This window comes from Natator depressus, chromosome 3, assembly GCF_965152275.1.
Source record: "Natator depressus isolate rNatDep1 chromosome 3, rNatDep2.hap1, whole genome shotgun sequence".
Taxonomy (NCBI): Eukaryota; Metazoa; Chordata; order Testudines; family Cheloniidae; genus Natator; species Natator depressus.
In genome coordinates this window covers 97,946,300-97,961,477 of record NC_134236.1, presented here as the reverse complement: position 1 = coordinate 97,961,477, position 15,178 = coordinate 97,946,300, and the positions used below count along the sequence as shown (strand labels likewise).

Sequence of the window (15,178 nt, the reverse complement as noted above, 5' to 3'; positions counted from 1 at the left end):
TCCGGAGAGGTGCAGGGTGCAGCAGGGGGCTCAGGGCAGGGGGTTGGGGTGCAGGATGGGTGTGGGGTGCGGCAGGGGGTTCAGCTGCAGCAGGGGTTCGGGGGGTGGGCTCTGGCCCAGCACGCACCAGGGGCAGGGCAGGCTCCCCGCCTGCCTGTCCTGTCCCCGCGCTGCTCCGGGAAGTGGCCAGAACCTGAGGGGGGCGGGGAGCACAGGGGTCTGTGTGTTGCCCTGGCCGAACCTCCAGGCACCCCCCCCCCCGCAGCTCCCATTGGCTGGGAATGGGGAACCGTGACCAATGGGAGCTTCGGGGGAGGTACCTGGAGGAGTGGCCAGGGCAACACACAGACCCCTGTGCTCCCCGCCCCCCCAGGTTCTGGCCGCTTCCCGGAGCAGCGCGGGGACAGGACAGGCAGGCGGGGAGCCTGCCCTGCCACAGGTGTCCACCGGGCCGGGCCGGAGCTGCTCTAGGTAAACGCTGAGGGGGCGGGAGGGCCGCGGGGAGCTGGCAGGCCACAGAAAATAACTCCACGGGCCGCGTGTTTGAGACCTCTGATCTAGAGTGAGTCAAGCCGATGCTGCAGTGCAAGGAAAAGAAACAAAAAACAACAAAACTCCTCCATACTACATGCGGTGTTATGCCATGCTGAATTCAAGGAGATAATTCCTTCCTGACCCCTGTAACTATCATCTTATGCCCTTAAGAATAAGATTTAACTACCCTAATCTTAACATGAGTAACTTCAAATGTTGCTATTGGTCCTAAACTTCTCCAGACTTCCTAGAAAGTCTCATATTAGGTTATATTAACTTTGTACAGTACTTCTAGCTCTACAGTCAGAATTGTTGCCATGTGAAGCTGAAAGCTATTATTTCTTATTCATATGTTGACTAATTTAATTATTTGTTCCCTTGTATCAGAAAGTCACAAACAGAGTTAATTACTGTCAGTGCCCTGCATAAAATCAAAGTGAGACCGGATGCATTGCATCTTTTAACAAAAGGAAAAGACATTATACCATATTCTCATCCAGATTATGGGCCCAATCTGCCATTTATAATCATAGAATCATAAAAGGCTGGAAGGGACTTCAAAGAGTTAAGTCCAAACCTCTGTGCTAAGGCAGGACCAAGTAAACCTAGACCATTGCTGACAGGTGTTTGTCTAACCTGTTCTTAAAAAATCCAATGATGGGGATTCCACAACCTCCCTTGGATGCCTATTCCAGAGTTTAACTACCCTTATAGTTAGAAATTTTTTCCGGATATCTAACCTAAATCTCCCTTGCTGCAGATTAAGCCTATTATTTCTCATCCTACCATCAATGGACATGGAGAATAATTGATCACGGTCCCCTTTATAACAGCCCTTAACATATTTCAAGTATGTTATCAGGTGCCCCCTCCCACAGTCTTCTTTTCTCAAGACTAAACATGCCCAGTTTTTTAATCCTTTCCTCATAGGTCAGTTTCTAAACCTTTTCTTGTTTATGTTGCTCTCCTCTGGACACTCTCCAGTTTGTCCACATCTTTCCGAAAGTGTGGCACCAAGAACTGGTCACAGTACTCCAGCTGAAGCCTCACCAGTGCTGAGTAGAGTGAGACAAGTACTTCCCATGACTTTTATCCAGCACTCCTGTTAATACACCCAAGAATGATGTTAGCTTTATTCACAGCTGCATCACACTGTTGACTCATTATAAACCCCAGATCCTTTTCAACAGTTCTGTCACCTAGCCAATTGCTCTGCACATGTAGAGCCCCTATTAATTTAAAAGGAGACCTGTGCATGGAGCATTTGAAGGAGGGGCTCACACTATGTAAGTAAAATTGATAACTTAGTGTTTTCTAAATAAACAAACAAATATGGTATTTAAATCAGTAATTTGGGGGCATAGCCCTGCAAGCATTCTGCATGCAGACCTTCCACTAAAGCCAATGGGAGATAAGCACATAGCACCTTTACAGGATCAGATCCTGCTTCACTGCTTAGTCTGTTGAAATGTTGAGCTTTCCTTTTTATTAATTAACCGTTCTCTGTGTCTTTGTATTTACTTTCCCAGATGTTCCAGCCTATCATTTTACTTATTCTCATCCTTGTGTTGTTTTCATCCCTTTCTTACACAACAATATTTAAACTTGTCTTCCTTTTTACACTATTTTTTGTACTGTAAACCTTTAATCATTTACTGTTCATTGTAGTATTATTTTCAGTTTGTCCATTTTGTCCACCCTCCAAGATAAGAAGTACAAGAGATATAGTTTCTGTAGTAGCCACTGCTGTAAAAACACTGAAGACTACTTGTTTGCAAAAAAGAACAAAACAAAGTGAAACAAAAACAAAAAGCAAAACCAAATCTAAAAAAGCCACCCAGTTGAATAAGAATTCTGCTCACCAAGGTATTCCAGGTAAGCTGACGGAAAATATATTTTTTTTAATTTTGTCTTAAGAAAATTGTTTTATACTTTTATAATAAAAATGTTCTTGAGAAAATTGAGCCAATTTAGCTAGTATTCATTCATTTTTACTTACTAGAATTGATAGGGTCATTTTGTTTTCTTTATTTCAAAATATTTGTATTGCAATCCCAAGTGAACAGTAAAATCACCTCCAGTGTGTATGTTACAATTGTTTTTCACTGCTTTTGTACATTTTGTGTGATGGTGGACCCATTTGATACTGATGTTTTTCACCACTGTGTGGTGTGGATTTGACGCTCAAATCCAAATGATAAAAACAGAAACTTTGCATTTAGTCTTCCTCACATATGTGACCTGCTCCCTGGCAGGGAGGGACATCCACAGCTTCTGTTGACATTGCTGAGAGTTGTGGATGCTCAGCACCGTTGAGGATCAGACCTATAGAGTGGACTTTATATCCTATCCTGTTTGAGGTCCTTATCACTTCAGTGGTGAATGGTAGGGAGGAGGTGTCAAAATTAGAATGATATGTAATAAGACAGTTTTGTGTGAAAACATAGGTTGAGAGGTGGCATAGGGATAGGAAAAACTGCAATGTTCACCTGGTCTATCCCTCTGACCCCATATTGATCAGCTCACCAGCCTTATCCTGTCAGTCCATCTCTCTTGGCCACTAACCCTAATTTGCCTCCCTACCTTACTGTAAGATCTGCTGGCTCACTCCACCCTGGCCTGACTTTTCACCTCCCCAGGTCTGGTTCCTGGCTCAAGGAGGAAGTCAGGAACTGGCAGCCACTGGAATTGAGTCAGATATGGAGAGCGAGCACATCTGGCAGAGGTAGAGCCCTCACTTGAAGAGTCCCATAAAGCTCAATCCTCTCCCCTGTATTATTCAACATGGGACACTGGGTCAGCTGGTGGGGACAATATGGTCTGAAGTGACACCAGTACTCAGATGACACCCATCTCTACATCTCCTTTATGTCAGATCTAAACAACACCATCTTCCAGCTTTCTCTTTGCTTAGCTGAAATCAGCCCTTACATAAACAACAACTGACTAAAACTGAGCACTGGTAAGATGGAGGTGATACTACTGGGAAGAGGGAAACACCTCAAAGAATTGGCCTTCTCTGTAATGTACCCCCCACTAAGGCATCTGCCCTCAGGTTGTTAAATCAGTCTTCAAACCTGGAGTCTTTTGGACTCCTCACTGCTCACAGTGGCAAAAAGGCCACTTCTATCTGTGACCCGTCTAAAGGTTGCAGCCCACCCTTTTGGACATAGTGGTCCGTGCATTTCTGATTTGTAAGAGTGAGCATAGCAACTAAGTATTATCTAGGAATGAAGCCGCACATCCTGAAAAAGCGTCAACTAGTATAAAATGCAGCAGCCTTTCTGCTTAGCAACATAGGTTGCCATGGGCCTATCACACCAGTGCTCTGTTATCTGCACTTGCTCCCAAATAAATAAAGTTCAGGTCAGTGTCTCTGTCCTAGTATTCAGAACCCTCCTGGGGATCAGCTAATTGAAGGAATGCCTTTCAGTGCTAGAGACTTAACTTTCAGAGGAGCTTGGACCTAACTTGTGGAATTCATTCCACAGGAGCTAAGAAAGTAGTAACTTCACAGAATTAAATGCAAACCTCATTTCTTTGATTGAGCTTTCTCTCAAAAAGCTCTTCTCCCATAACAACAAAAATAAAACAAAACAAACAATCAAAACCCCCTAACTATAATTTAATCAAGAAATTTACTCCTATCTTTTGTGAAGAAAGCAAAGGAAACTGTCTTTGTTATTTCTTTTTAAATTATTGAGAGGTGTGCAGATGCGATGGTAATGAGCACCACATAACGAGTAGGCCCAGGTTCTCAGCCCTTGGAGGACCTGCCAGGGCGTTGCTAGAAAAAGTGACCTTAAACCATCTTTATATTTCTCAGATTCTGGGGAAGGATAGGACCTGGCCAGGTCCCTGGAGTAAGTCAGAGGACCCTGAAGGCTTCTCTAATTCATGCCCAGTTGCCCAAGGGACCATTCCATCGATCAGAGATTAGTGGGGCTAGGGATGCTATGGCTAGATCATCTTTTCCCAAGGAACACTCATAATCTCCAAAGGGACATTCACTTATTGCTTGGTGACTTTCCTTATCCACTGAAAGGTCACTGAAAGCCCTCTCTTTTGCCCCCTTCCCCACCCCCAATCAGGATTTCTCAGCACTTCCTGAGAAACTCCTATTTCCAGAGAGTTGCAATGCTGCAATTAAAAAAATATTTCTCCAAGCTAAAGCTTGTCATATAAAAAATTTAGCACAAAGGGATTTTTGTTTGTTTGTTTTTAAATCTCCTTTGAGGGAAAGATCAGTTTGGCATTTTTAAATGTTACCAACTCAATCAATAAAAAAGGAACATTCAGATCTGAGCCTGGAATGCTGGGCATGGATTTTAACTCATACCTTTCTGCATCATTTATTTAATAAAAGTGCCTGATAAGGGCCTGATTCTAAATTCCCTCACCCAAGTTTAAATCCAGAATGAGTCCCTTGAAGTCAGTGGAGTCACTCGGCTTGCAATGGTGTGAGATCAGAATCCGGGTTAACTCTCAATTATCTTGATGTGTGTGTATCAATGTTCCTGTAAAGTTATACCCTGGTGCAGTATGTTTATTAATTTATAATGGTCCAAAATTCTTTCTGTAAACAATATGACTGGATTTCTATAGGGGTTTTATGCTTTACAAAAACTATTTTTTTTTGTATTCCTACTACAACAAATCATTCACACAGAACAGTTTCAGTCCATCTGTGAAAGTTGTTTGCAGGGATTTGCTTCTATCTTGGAATTCAGGAGCAGTGATGGGTCCAATAATACCCTGAAATTGTGACATCTGAATCAAGAGGTGGGAATACCCCTGCATAGGACAGAGAATTTGTAACCCCATCAATTTCTCAAGATGCCTTCCCTTGCCTTGACAATGCCACTTTTTCTGAACTGAGTTTAACTCTTTCAGTGCTCTAAGTTAGGCATTGGGAAAGCAGACCAGAGTCCAGGTTCCATGGAACTATGCTGATTTATATCAGCTGAGTATCTGCCCCAAACAGCTGAATATCATCAGCGTAGCATATGGTACTGCAACCCAAATCATCTCACACTCTCCCTAGAGGCCTTGTATCGATGTTGAACAAGAGGGTTGACAGAATGAAACTCTGCAGACTAGGGCCTGGTCTACAATAGGAAGTTAGATCGGTATGTCTACATATCTTGGGGGGGCAAAAAATCCACACTGCTGAGAGATGTAGCTATACAGTATGCCCTCACTATAATGAACCTATCAGGATCCAAGCCATTTGTTCGTTATAGCCACCGGTTCATTATAGCAAAAGAGCCCCGCTGCTAGGGTGGGAGGGTGGCTGAAAGCTCTTCCAGCCAGAGGCAGATTAAGGTTTTGCCAGAGCAAGTGGGGGGCCCCCCACCCCAAACCCCTTCTGCCTGCAGTCTTGCCCCCGTTCTGACCCTTCTGCCAGTGGCCCCGCCCACAGCCCCCACCCCATTCTGTCCCTTCTCCACACACAGCCCCATTCTGCCCCCCCACTGTGGCCCCACAACCTTACTCCTTTATCCCCTCCTCCCCCCACCCACTGTGGCCCCAAGACTGGAGAAGCTCTGTCCCCTCCCCCCACCATGGCCCTGGGCCACAGCAGGAAGTGAGAGCTCCCCCAGCCCTGAGGCCACAGCAGGGAGCTAGAGTTCCTCCAGTCCTGGGCCATAGGTGTAGTTTGACTGCTATATTTGTGGGGACAAAGCATGCCCGTGCACACACGCATGCACACATGCATGCTGAAGTCAGTCCCCTTGTTTCACTGGCTCTCACCCTCGGCCTACAGTGGTACCTGGGCTGTAAGTGCTGGGGGGGGGCAGGATGGTGTAACGGGGGAGCCCCAGCTGCTGCTGGCAACCACTGCGGCACCGACTGCTGCAGTGATGTCACTGTTCTGGCACTGCTGTTGTTGCCTCCCTGCTGGGGCTGCTGCTGCCCAGGGTATGCTACATGCTTCTTGCCCCCACCCATTCCCGTATCCCTGTCTCTTCCTCATCCCCTCCTCCTTCCTCTCCCCTTTTCTTCTCACCCTGTCTCCCTTGTTCTGCTCCCCCCCCCCACCCGCACACACTCACTGTTGTAGAGGAAACAGGTGGGCACTAGGACCAAGGAGGCTGTGTCCAGCTGCTGAGGCAGGACCCAGAGTGCAGGGAAAAATCTGCTCCATCCTGCTCTGTCTGCTCCCCACGAGCCAAAACATGCCGGGGGGGGGACGATTCAGTATGGGAATGACAGAGCCCCTCCCAACCCTGGTGAGCAGAGCCAGGGAGAAGGGTTGGGGCATGGGGGTGCCAGTTTTTCCAGGGCCCCTGATTAGAGTTGCCAGGCGTCTGGTTTTCGACCAGAACACCCAGTCGAAAAGGGACCCTGGCAGCTCTAGTCAGCACCACTGACCAAGCCATTAAAAGTCTGGTTGGCGCAGGGCTGTCAGGCTCCCTACCTGGCTCTACGTGGTTCCTGGAAGCGGCAACATGTCCCTCAACCCCTAGGCGGAGGCGCAGCCAGGGGGGCTCCGTGCGCTGCCCCTGCCCCAAGCGCCGGCTCTGGAGCTCCCACTGACCATGAACCTGTTTTATTAAAGTAAGCATTAATATTAGTCAACATGACTGTATAACATATCCTTAGATTTGATTAAAAATCTGGCTTTCATGTTAAAGGTGTCTGCATCATCATCAGCCTCATCATAATAACCTACCTCTATATAATAAATTTCACTGCAAAGGAAACCAATTCACTTTACAAGTTTACATAGGAATCACTTCACCAGCCGTTGAAATGCAGGCACAGGTGCGGTAGAATGATACAGCTGTTTTAGCACCAAAATACTTGGAAACACTACCAGGCACAGTGCTCGTTGTCGTGAGTAGTCCCATCCAAGTAAATGGGACTATTTGTGGTAGAAAGGGCTACACACCACATAGTAATCATTTGAAGGACTGGTTCTTAAAACATGCACAGAAATGCTACATCACAGTTAAGGCAGGAAGTGAAATTAACATCTATTTGAAGCTGCAGAAGGAATTTTGGTAGGTAGAATGTAATTAACACAAATTTGAATTTGGGCAGAATGGTGGGATTAACATCCTGCTTTTGCAAAAAATGCCTTGGGATTTGACCACAAGGACCTCCTGTGCTTTATATCTGTCTGAAAGACAGCTCTTCCTGCAATACAGTGCCTCTGGGGCATTCATTCAATATTGCCTCAGAGGGAAGAGTCCCACTGATATAGGCCTAATTCTGATCCCACTTACAGTAGTGTAAATCAGAAGTGACTTCATTTTGAGAATTGAATCAGGTCCTGAATCATTAATGCTGCTCCTGAAGCACTCTTGAGTTTTTCCAGATGTCCCCTATTCTAGAAGTGAACAGGTCTTACCCTACTAGTGAAATAATAACAAGATTACTAGGGCTGTCAATTAATCACAGTCAACTCAAGCGATTAACGCAAAACAAATTAACTAGATTTTTTAAAAGTTGTGATTAATCGTAGTTTTAATCACACTGTTAATAATAGAATACCAATTTAAAGATATTATAAATCATTTTGGATGTTTTTCTACATTTTCAAATATTGATTTCAATTAAACAAGAATACAATGGATACAGTGCTCACTTTATCTTATTATATTTGATTATATACATTTGCACTGTAAAAAAGATAAACAAAATAAATAGTATTTTTCAATTCACCTAATACAAGTTCTGTAGTACAATCTCATTATCATGAAAGTGCAACTTACAAATGTAGAATTCTTTTTTTTTACATAACTGCATTCAAAAATAAAACAATGTAAAACTTTAGCACCTACAAGTCCACTCAGTCCTACTTCTTGTTCAGCCAATCATTAAAACAAAAAAGTGTGTTTACATATATGGGAGATAATCCTGCCAACATCTTAGTTACAATGTCAACTAAAAGTGAGAATAGGCCTTCACATGGCACTGTTGTAGACGGCATTGCAAGGTATTTATGTGCCAGATATACTAAACATTCATATGCCCCTTCCTGCTTCGACCACTGTTCTAGAGGGCATGCTTCCATGCTGATGATGGGTTCTGCTAGATAACGATCTATTACCCACACAAAATTCTCTGTTACTTGCACACTCTAGGGGCACCCACCTTTACGCAGTTCCTAGGGCTCAAGGCGTAACCCTCTTAATTTAGGCACCCACCTTTACCCCTTACTCTAGGGCTCAGGCGTAACCCTGTTAATTTAAGCACCCATCCTTACCCTTCTGTGGGCTCAGGTCATAACCTTACACTCTGCGGGTTTGTGGGGTCTTTTACCAGTGAAAGAGCCTTACACAGTAGTATCCTACTTACCCTCTATTTATTAACAATTACCAAAACAGAATGCACGCTAAGCATACAGTGCTCGCCACTTACATTAGGGCAGATGTACTTTCCCCTGATGGCCAGTCAGGATCAGGTAATTTGGGGGACTCCAACTTCTGCACAGCATGGTTGGCAGGGTGTTGAGGTCTCGCAGCTCTGATCTTGGGGCTGTGTCCTGGAGTTGGATCCGAAGAACTTCCTTTTTGACCCCAGTTTATATAGTGAAACTTGAGTCCTGCTTAGCTCTACCTTAACCATCATTTTACTAGAATATTAGTAAACAATTCTCAAACCAGTCCTAACATATTGTAAAACAATTCTTTAACCAATCATACCGCACCACCTTAATTGATTTACACCCAGCAAAATTAATTATGTAACAGACAGAAACAATCAAAGAACCAGAAAGAGACCATACAGACAAACAATAGAGAAATGGGGACCATAAAGACAAAACAATAAAGAAATCAGGATTTTACAACCACAACTATTGATAAGTGATTGCTTGCCAGATAGAATGCTATCAAGTTTTCTTTAACCACCTTAAGATCTGTTTCTTTACTTAATAGTGGGTACTATTAGGACAGGATCGCCTTCTTAACAGCCCGATATTATATTGTTTAAATGTAATTTAGATGGAATGTGAGGATGTGACTTTCTGCTTCTTGACTTATGGCTGCTACTCTCCTAATATGGCTGCAGACAAAGGCCTTAGGCCTTACAATATGGCTACAGGAAAAGGCCTTATCCTTACAGATCCAAAGCAGTGTGGACTGTCGCACATTCATTTTCATTGTTTGAGTCAGGTGCCACCAACAGAAGGGTGATTTTCTTTTTTGGTGGTTTGGGTTCTGTAGTTTCCGCATCAGAGTGTTGCTCTTTTAAGACTTTTGACAGCATATTCCACACCTGGTCCCACTCAGCTATTGGAAAGCACTTCAGATTCTTAAACTTTAGGTCTAGTGCTGTAGCTATCTTTAGAAATCTCCTATTGGTTCCCCTCTTTGGCCGAACAAGAAGTAGGACTGAGTGCACTTGTAGGCAGTAAAGTTTTACATTGTTTTGTTTTTGAGTGTGTTTATGTTAAAAATAATTCTACATTTGTACGTTGCACTTTCATGATAAAGAGATTGCACTACAGTACTTGCATGAGGTGAATTGAAAAATGTTTCTTTGATCTTTTTTACAGTGCAGATATTTGTAATAAAAAATAATAACATAAAGTGAGCACTGTACACTTTGTATTCTGTGTTGTAATTGAAATCAATATATTTGAAAATGTAGAAAAACATCCAAAAATATTTATAATAAATTTAAATTGGTATTCTATTATTAACAGCGCCATTAAAACTGTGATTAATCACAACTATTTTTTTTTATCTTGTGGTTAATTGTGATTATTTTTTTAATCATTTGATAGCCCTAAAGATTACTGCCATGTGTGCATCATTATGGTAGCACTATTAAAAAATGAACATTTTAGGTCATTCTCTGGCCTTCACTGATTTCCTACCTGGGTAGATTCTGAATGTATTTTCTCTTTGAATACAACCAGAGAAATTTAGTCAAGACTGTTTCCTTTTAAGATCCAGATGTACATTCTTTTAAATAATAAATGCCTCTAAAATGTTTTCTAAATTATTACTGAAAAGTAACTTGCACAGATGAAAATAAATGGTAGTTTGAAAGATCTTGTTCAGGGACAAAGATATTTCTTTCATCTGAAAATATGGTTGCCTGAAGCTCCAGATTACAGATATAATAAGACAAGGGTCTGCTGACGTCTGTCACCAGTGCTTTAGAATCAGAACTGGAAGAGAGCAGGTGCCCATATGAAGCAAAAATATACCCAGCAGTTGAATAATAGAAAATTGCCAAAACCATAACTATCTAAATGTGCATTATAAAAAAATATGAACTGCACATGAACTTCAAGGGTTGTTTACACAAACAAGCAGAGCCTTTGAATATAATACATCATTTCTTCTTATCAGCCCAGAATATAATGGGATAGGAGGGTGATTTTCAAAGGCAGAAATGTCAGGTAGGCACCTAACACCTACTGACTTAAATTTCTGACACTGTTATTTTCTTTTAGTGATGGGGAAACAATATGCAAGACCAGGTTCTGCCATTAGATATGCAGTGCTTATTGGTAAACTATGCTGTAATTTAGGAGAGTAAACAAGTTATAAATGTCTGCCATAGATTTCCAATGTGACCTTGAGCAAGTTGCATGATGTAGCTGTGACTCTGTTCCCCCAACTGTAAATTGTGGATGATATTTCCCTCCCTCACAGTGGTGTCAGTGAAACCAGAGGGGTTGAACAGTGTTTGTAGTTTCCACGAAACCCCTTTTGCAGATGGAATTTAGTTACCAAGACTGCTGATGCATAAAAAGTAATAGAATACAGGAATCTCCTTTGTAGCCATGTTGACTCTGGTGCTTACAGTAGTAAATCTTTTCTTGTCACTAAGGGCTAGATCATGTCCAGAATAGGGGACAGTGCGGAGTAGGGTTGCCAGCCCTCCAGGAATTAAAGATTAATCTTTAATTAAAGATCATCATGTGTTTAAATCTCCAGGAATACTTCCAACCAAAATTGGCAACCCTAGTGCGGAACTGCATTGCCTCAGTGAGAGTTTGAGGAGGCACTTAGCAGAAAACTTCTCTGAGCTCTCCAGCTTGTAATGGGAACATGCCTGCTATTACATCCTTTTCTTGGGTGCAGTCTGCTAGCTGGGTGTCCCCATTCTGCTTTGGAGGCTGGTTGGGGGGAAGGCCAACGTGCTGTTTCTGCTTTCCCCCCAGGGGCATGTTGTATGCCCCCAGGAGAATGGGAATTGAGGAGTTCCTGCACTTCCTCAGCACAAGTGCTGCAATTTTGCCTGGCCTTTAAACAGGTTGCAGATGGGGTAAGACTTCTTGTGCCCTCCCAATCACAGCATGCCCATGTAAGAGCCGGGTAGAATCTGCCAGCAGGTGCCAGTCACACAGGGATCTTGTCTATTGACTAACAAGATGCCATTTTAAAACAGTCATTTTCAAGTAGAACCGTACTTTAAAAATAAAATGTAGGGCTCAAATTCTGCCCTCACTCAGGCAAATACCTCACTTGACTTCAAGGGGAGCTGCATATGGTCAGTGCAGAGGTGGGCTACAAACTCAGCTCCTTCACATTTCCATAAATTTTAATTTGAATCTTCTAACACTCTTAACTGAATCCAAAGCAGCTACAATCCTTATACACCTCTTTCTGTGGCGCTCACAAGGCCTGGTTATGATCCAGTGCCTGTTGAAGTAATCTGAAAGATTCCTACTGACTTTAGTGGGCCTTGGGTCTGGCCTCCTACTGAGTAGCATCATATTATTCACAGGACTACCCCTGAAGCCCTTGCACTGTTTTTAGTCAATCCTCACTCTGACTGAGGCAAATCTCAAGTTAATTTCAGTAAAAACTGAGTTCAGGATTTGGCTGAGTCTGTGTTTTAATGTTTTGTTTCACAGCACTTGGATGAAGACAGGCACTAATTCAGTAAAATGTAATTAAATACATTGGAATTACAGTCTATATTAAGGAACGATAGGAGTAAAAATTCATAAGATAGTATTCTGCCCTCACCTGGGTGCAACCTTGTTGACCACATTGAAGCTGCAGTGTTGTGAGAGGAGGGTCTGATCCATAATCCTGGGTTAGGGGCTCAGTTCTGCCCTGCTTTACATAGGCACAGCTCCCATTGAGAACAGTTGGGTTGCTTGAGTGTAACTGAGGGCAGAAAGTAGCTCTGAGGTTTTAAAAAAGAAGGATTTCTAAATGAATGGCCTGAGGATTTTCCTCAGGGACTGTCTGTCATATTCAGACATCTTTGTTCTTTTTTTAAATGGCTTTTGAAACTTGTATAAACAGTCCGAGTCCCATTGCATATCTTTCACAGGGGCAGAATAAGCACCCAAATAATGTCTTCACTGGGACTTACTTTCTGACCATATAAGGAGAAAAAATGTATTTTCCCTGCAACCTACTTTGGTGTTTACTGTAAAATGCACCCTGAGCTGAAACCCTTCTACTGTACATGTGTTTTAACATAGGCGCATCTTGTCATTCCAAAGGGGGAAAGTGCTGAGTAGGCAAAGTGCTCCTGGCTCCTCACAGCAGCACCTAGGGCAGACTATGTTCTTGATCCCACAAGCAACTCCTATTGTCTATAAGATGATCAAATTCTACTCTTGAGGGCATGAACATTGTTTCCAATCAAGGGAATGGGAATTGCACTCACATGCCTGATAGCAGATGCCCATCAGTCTTCTGTTCAGCACAGACAGAAGCTACTGCATACAGCTGGAGATTGGCCATCCACAATATGAGTCATGCAGGTGTGCAAATGGGTGAGGGCACAAGGAGTCTTAGCCCCCAGCCTCAAGCAGGGGCCAGTCTCAGTTGCAGTCTGTCAGCACAACTAAGCTCCAGAACTACTACTGGCTAAAGAGGGAAATGGGGGCAGGAAAGAGACATGCCTCCATTCCCCTGATGCTTTTGCTGATGGCAAAGTTGTATGCATGCCCACCCCACCGCACACCTGGGTGCTCCTTGGGGCAGATGGCTGCCAGAGTTCCCTCTGAGGTGATGTAGGTCCACAGTATATCCAGCACAGACCAATACCATGTGAGCATGGAATTTATAACCTACAGTGCAGTGCAACAATACTATCCAATTAGATATGCAAATGAAAGGATTTGTCACAGTGGGCTAGACACTCTACCCTGCTCCACTCAGACCCAGGAGAGCAGGGGCACAGTGGTTGTTCATTGGTTGTAGCTGCTTGATTCTCTGCTGTCTCGCTCGAGCTTCCAGCCTGTCCAGCTCCAGGCGAAGCATTGCAGGGTAGCAGCTCAAACTTGTTGTATTGACATAAGGTCCTTCACTGACGTTGTAGCTGAGGAGGATTTTTTGTAGCAGAACTCAACTTAGTCACACCCTCTCTTTGCCCCAAGCCAATCTTGTATGTCTCCTCCATCCCCTTGTGCCAGGGTTGAGGGGTGCAGTTGTAACAGGAGACATCTCCACCATCTCTGCCAGGTTTCTGCCAGTGAAGAGCTCCCCTGTGCATGGAGATTCTCTGCTGGCTATTTCTGGCCAGTTTCTGTGCTTCTAAGTAGTCCAAAAGTGGACTTAATGGACCAGGGAATCTGGCCTAATATCCTTATACAGTAGCAAAAATGTTTGTGTATATTCTGAACAAGCCATTGTCAACATTCCTAGAATACAAATAAAATAAGATTACACAATGACTAGTAATGTCTTATTTCAGAAGTGATAATGTAATTGAATGCAAAAAGTAAAGATTTTAGTATGGGGGAAGAGTGGGTATTTTAGGGGAGCTGTGGATCATGAAAAGTTGCCCGTTTAAACAAATGTGGTTTAGCTTCAAAGCTCCTAAAGAACTTAAAATGTATCCCTCAAAATTGGGCGTGGAATGTAGAAAAGAATCCTTCTTTAAAACACAGAGTTGCTTTTAACTAATAAAAGAAATCTAAAATTGTCCATTGTCATAGCTTTAACATTAACATTGGTTGCTCTGGCAAGCTTTAAATACTAGCTGCACTATAAAACCTAAAAATGTCCTGGACTTGAAGTTGTTTACACAAAATATGAGGAGATATAAAGTTACAGAGCTGGGGGCTGGAAGAAGTGGCTTTAAAACCATCCTCCATGTACTGACGTCACATGGAACCCAGCTGCCGGGATGATGCCAGACAGAACTGTTTTTCAGTTTGCAAAACTGAAGTTGGGAAGTTAATCAAAGAGAGTTGCAAGTGCTGCTCCAATTGAAAAATTCTCTCTTTCCTGGTTTCTTGTTTTCTTTAAGGATCAGGATTCACAGAACTGGAACTGTTTATCCCAGCTAGCTATGCATTTCACTGCTTTCACTACTACACTGAGAAATGGACTGAAAAATTTCTGAAGGATTGTTTACTCCACAAAAGGTAAGTTCTTTTCTTTTCTTTTAAAAATCACAGTGGTTTTTGAAGAGTTTTGGCCTTATTTGTGAAATAGAAAAGAAAGTTAACAATACACATTATTAAGTCTGTAAACAGTTTGACTAACGGATCTTGTAAACATCTGCCTCATTTTGATATTTGTATCTAGACCAATAATAGTTTAAAAGTGTGATGGTGGTTGTTTATTCTCAAGGAAAGGCTGTTCAGTGGTTCAGTCAGTGTTTCCAAACTATGGAATGATTTATTAACAAGACAGAGATGACAGCCCATTTTTGCACATTTGATCTTTTGTTTTTTAAATAGTAGAGTGAGACTCTGAGAGTT

At 42.9% G+C, this 15,178-nt stretch overlaps 1 protein-coding gene across 6 annotated transcripts in view; it reads left to right on the top strand.

Annotated features, from left to right (window-relative positions):
• Positions 1–15,178, top strand: part of LOC141984891 (microtubule cross-linking factor 3-like) — a 68,682-nt gene that overhangs the window by 35,463 nt on the left and 18,041 nt on the right. For 4 of the 6 annotated variants that reach the window (XM_074948393.1, XM_074948392.1, XM_074948389.1 and 1 more), the window contains exons 1-2: positions 2,170–2,409; positions 14,722–14,839. Coding sequence is in view for 2 of the 6 variants with exons in the window: in XM_074948395.1 (XP_074804496.1) it covers positions 2,064–2,174 (111 nt within the window). In the remaining 4 variants the exon portion in view is untranslated. Of the gene's footprint in view, positions 1–2,063; positions 2,410–14,721; positions 14,840–15,178 lie in introns of those variants that run through there. The other 2 variants (XM_074948395.1, XM_074948394.1) reach the window with 1 other exon arrangement.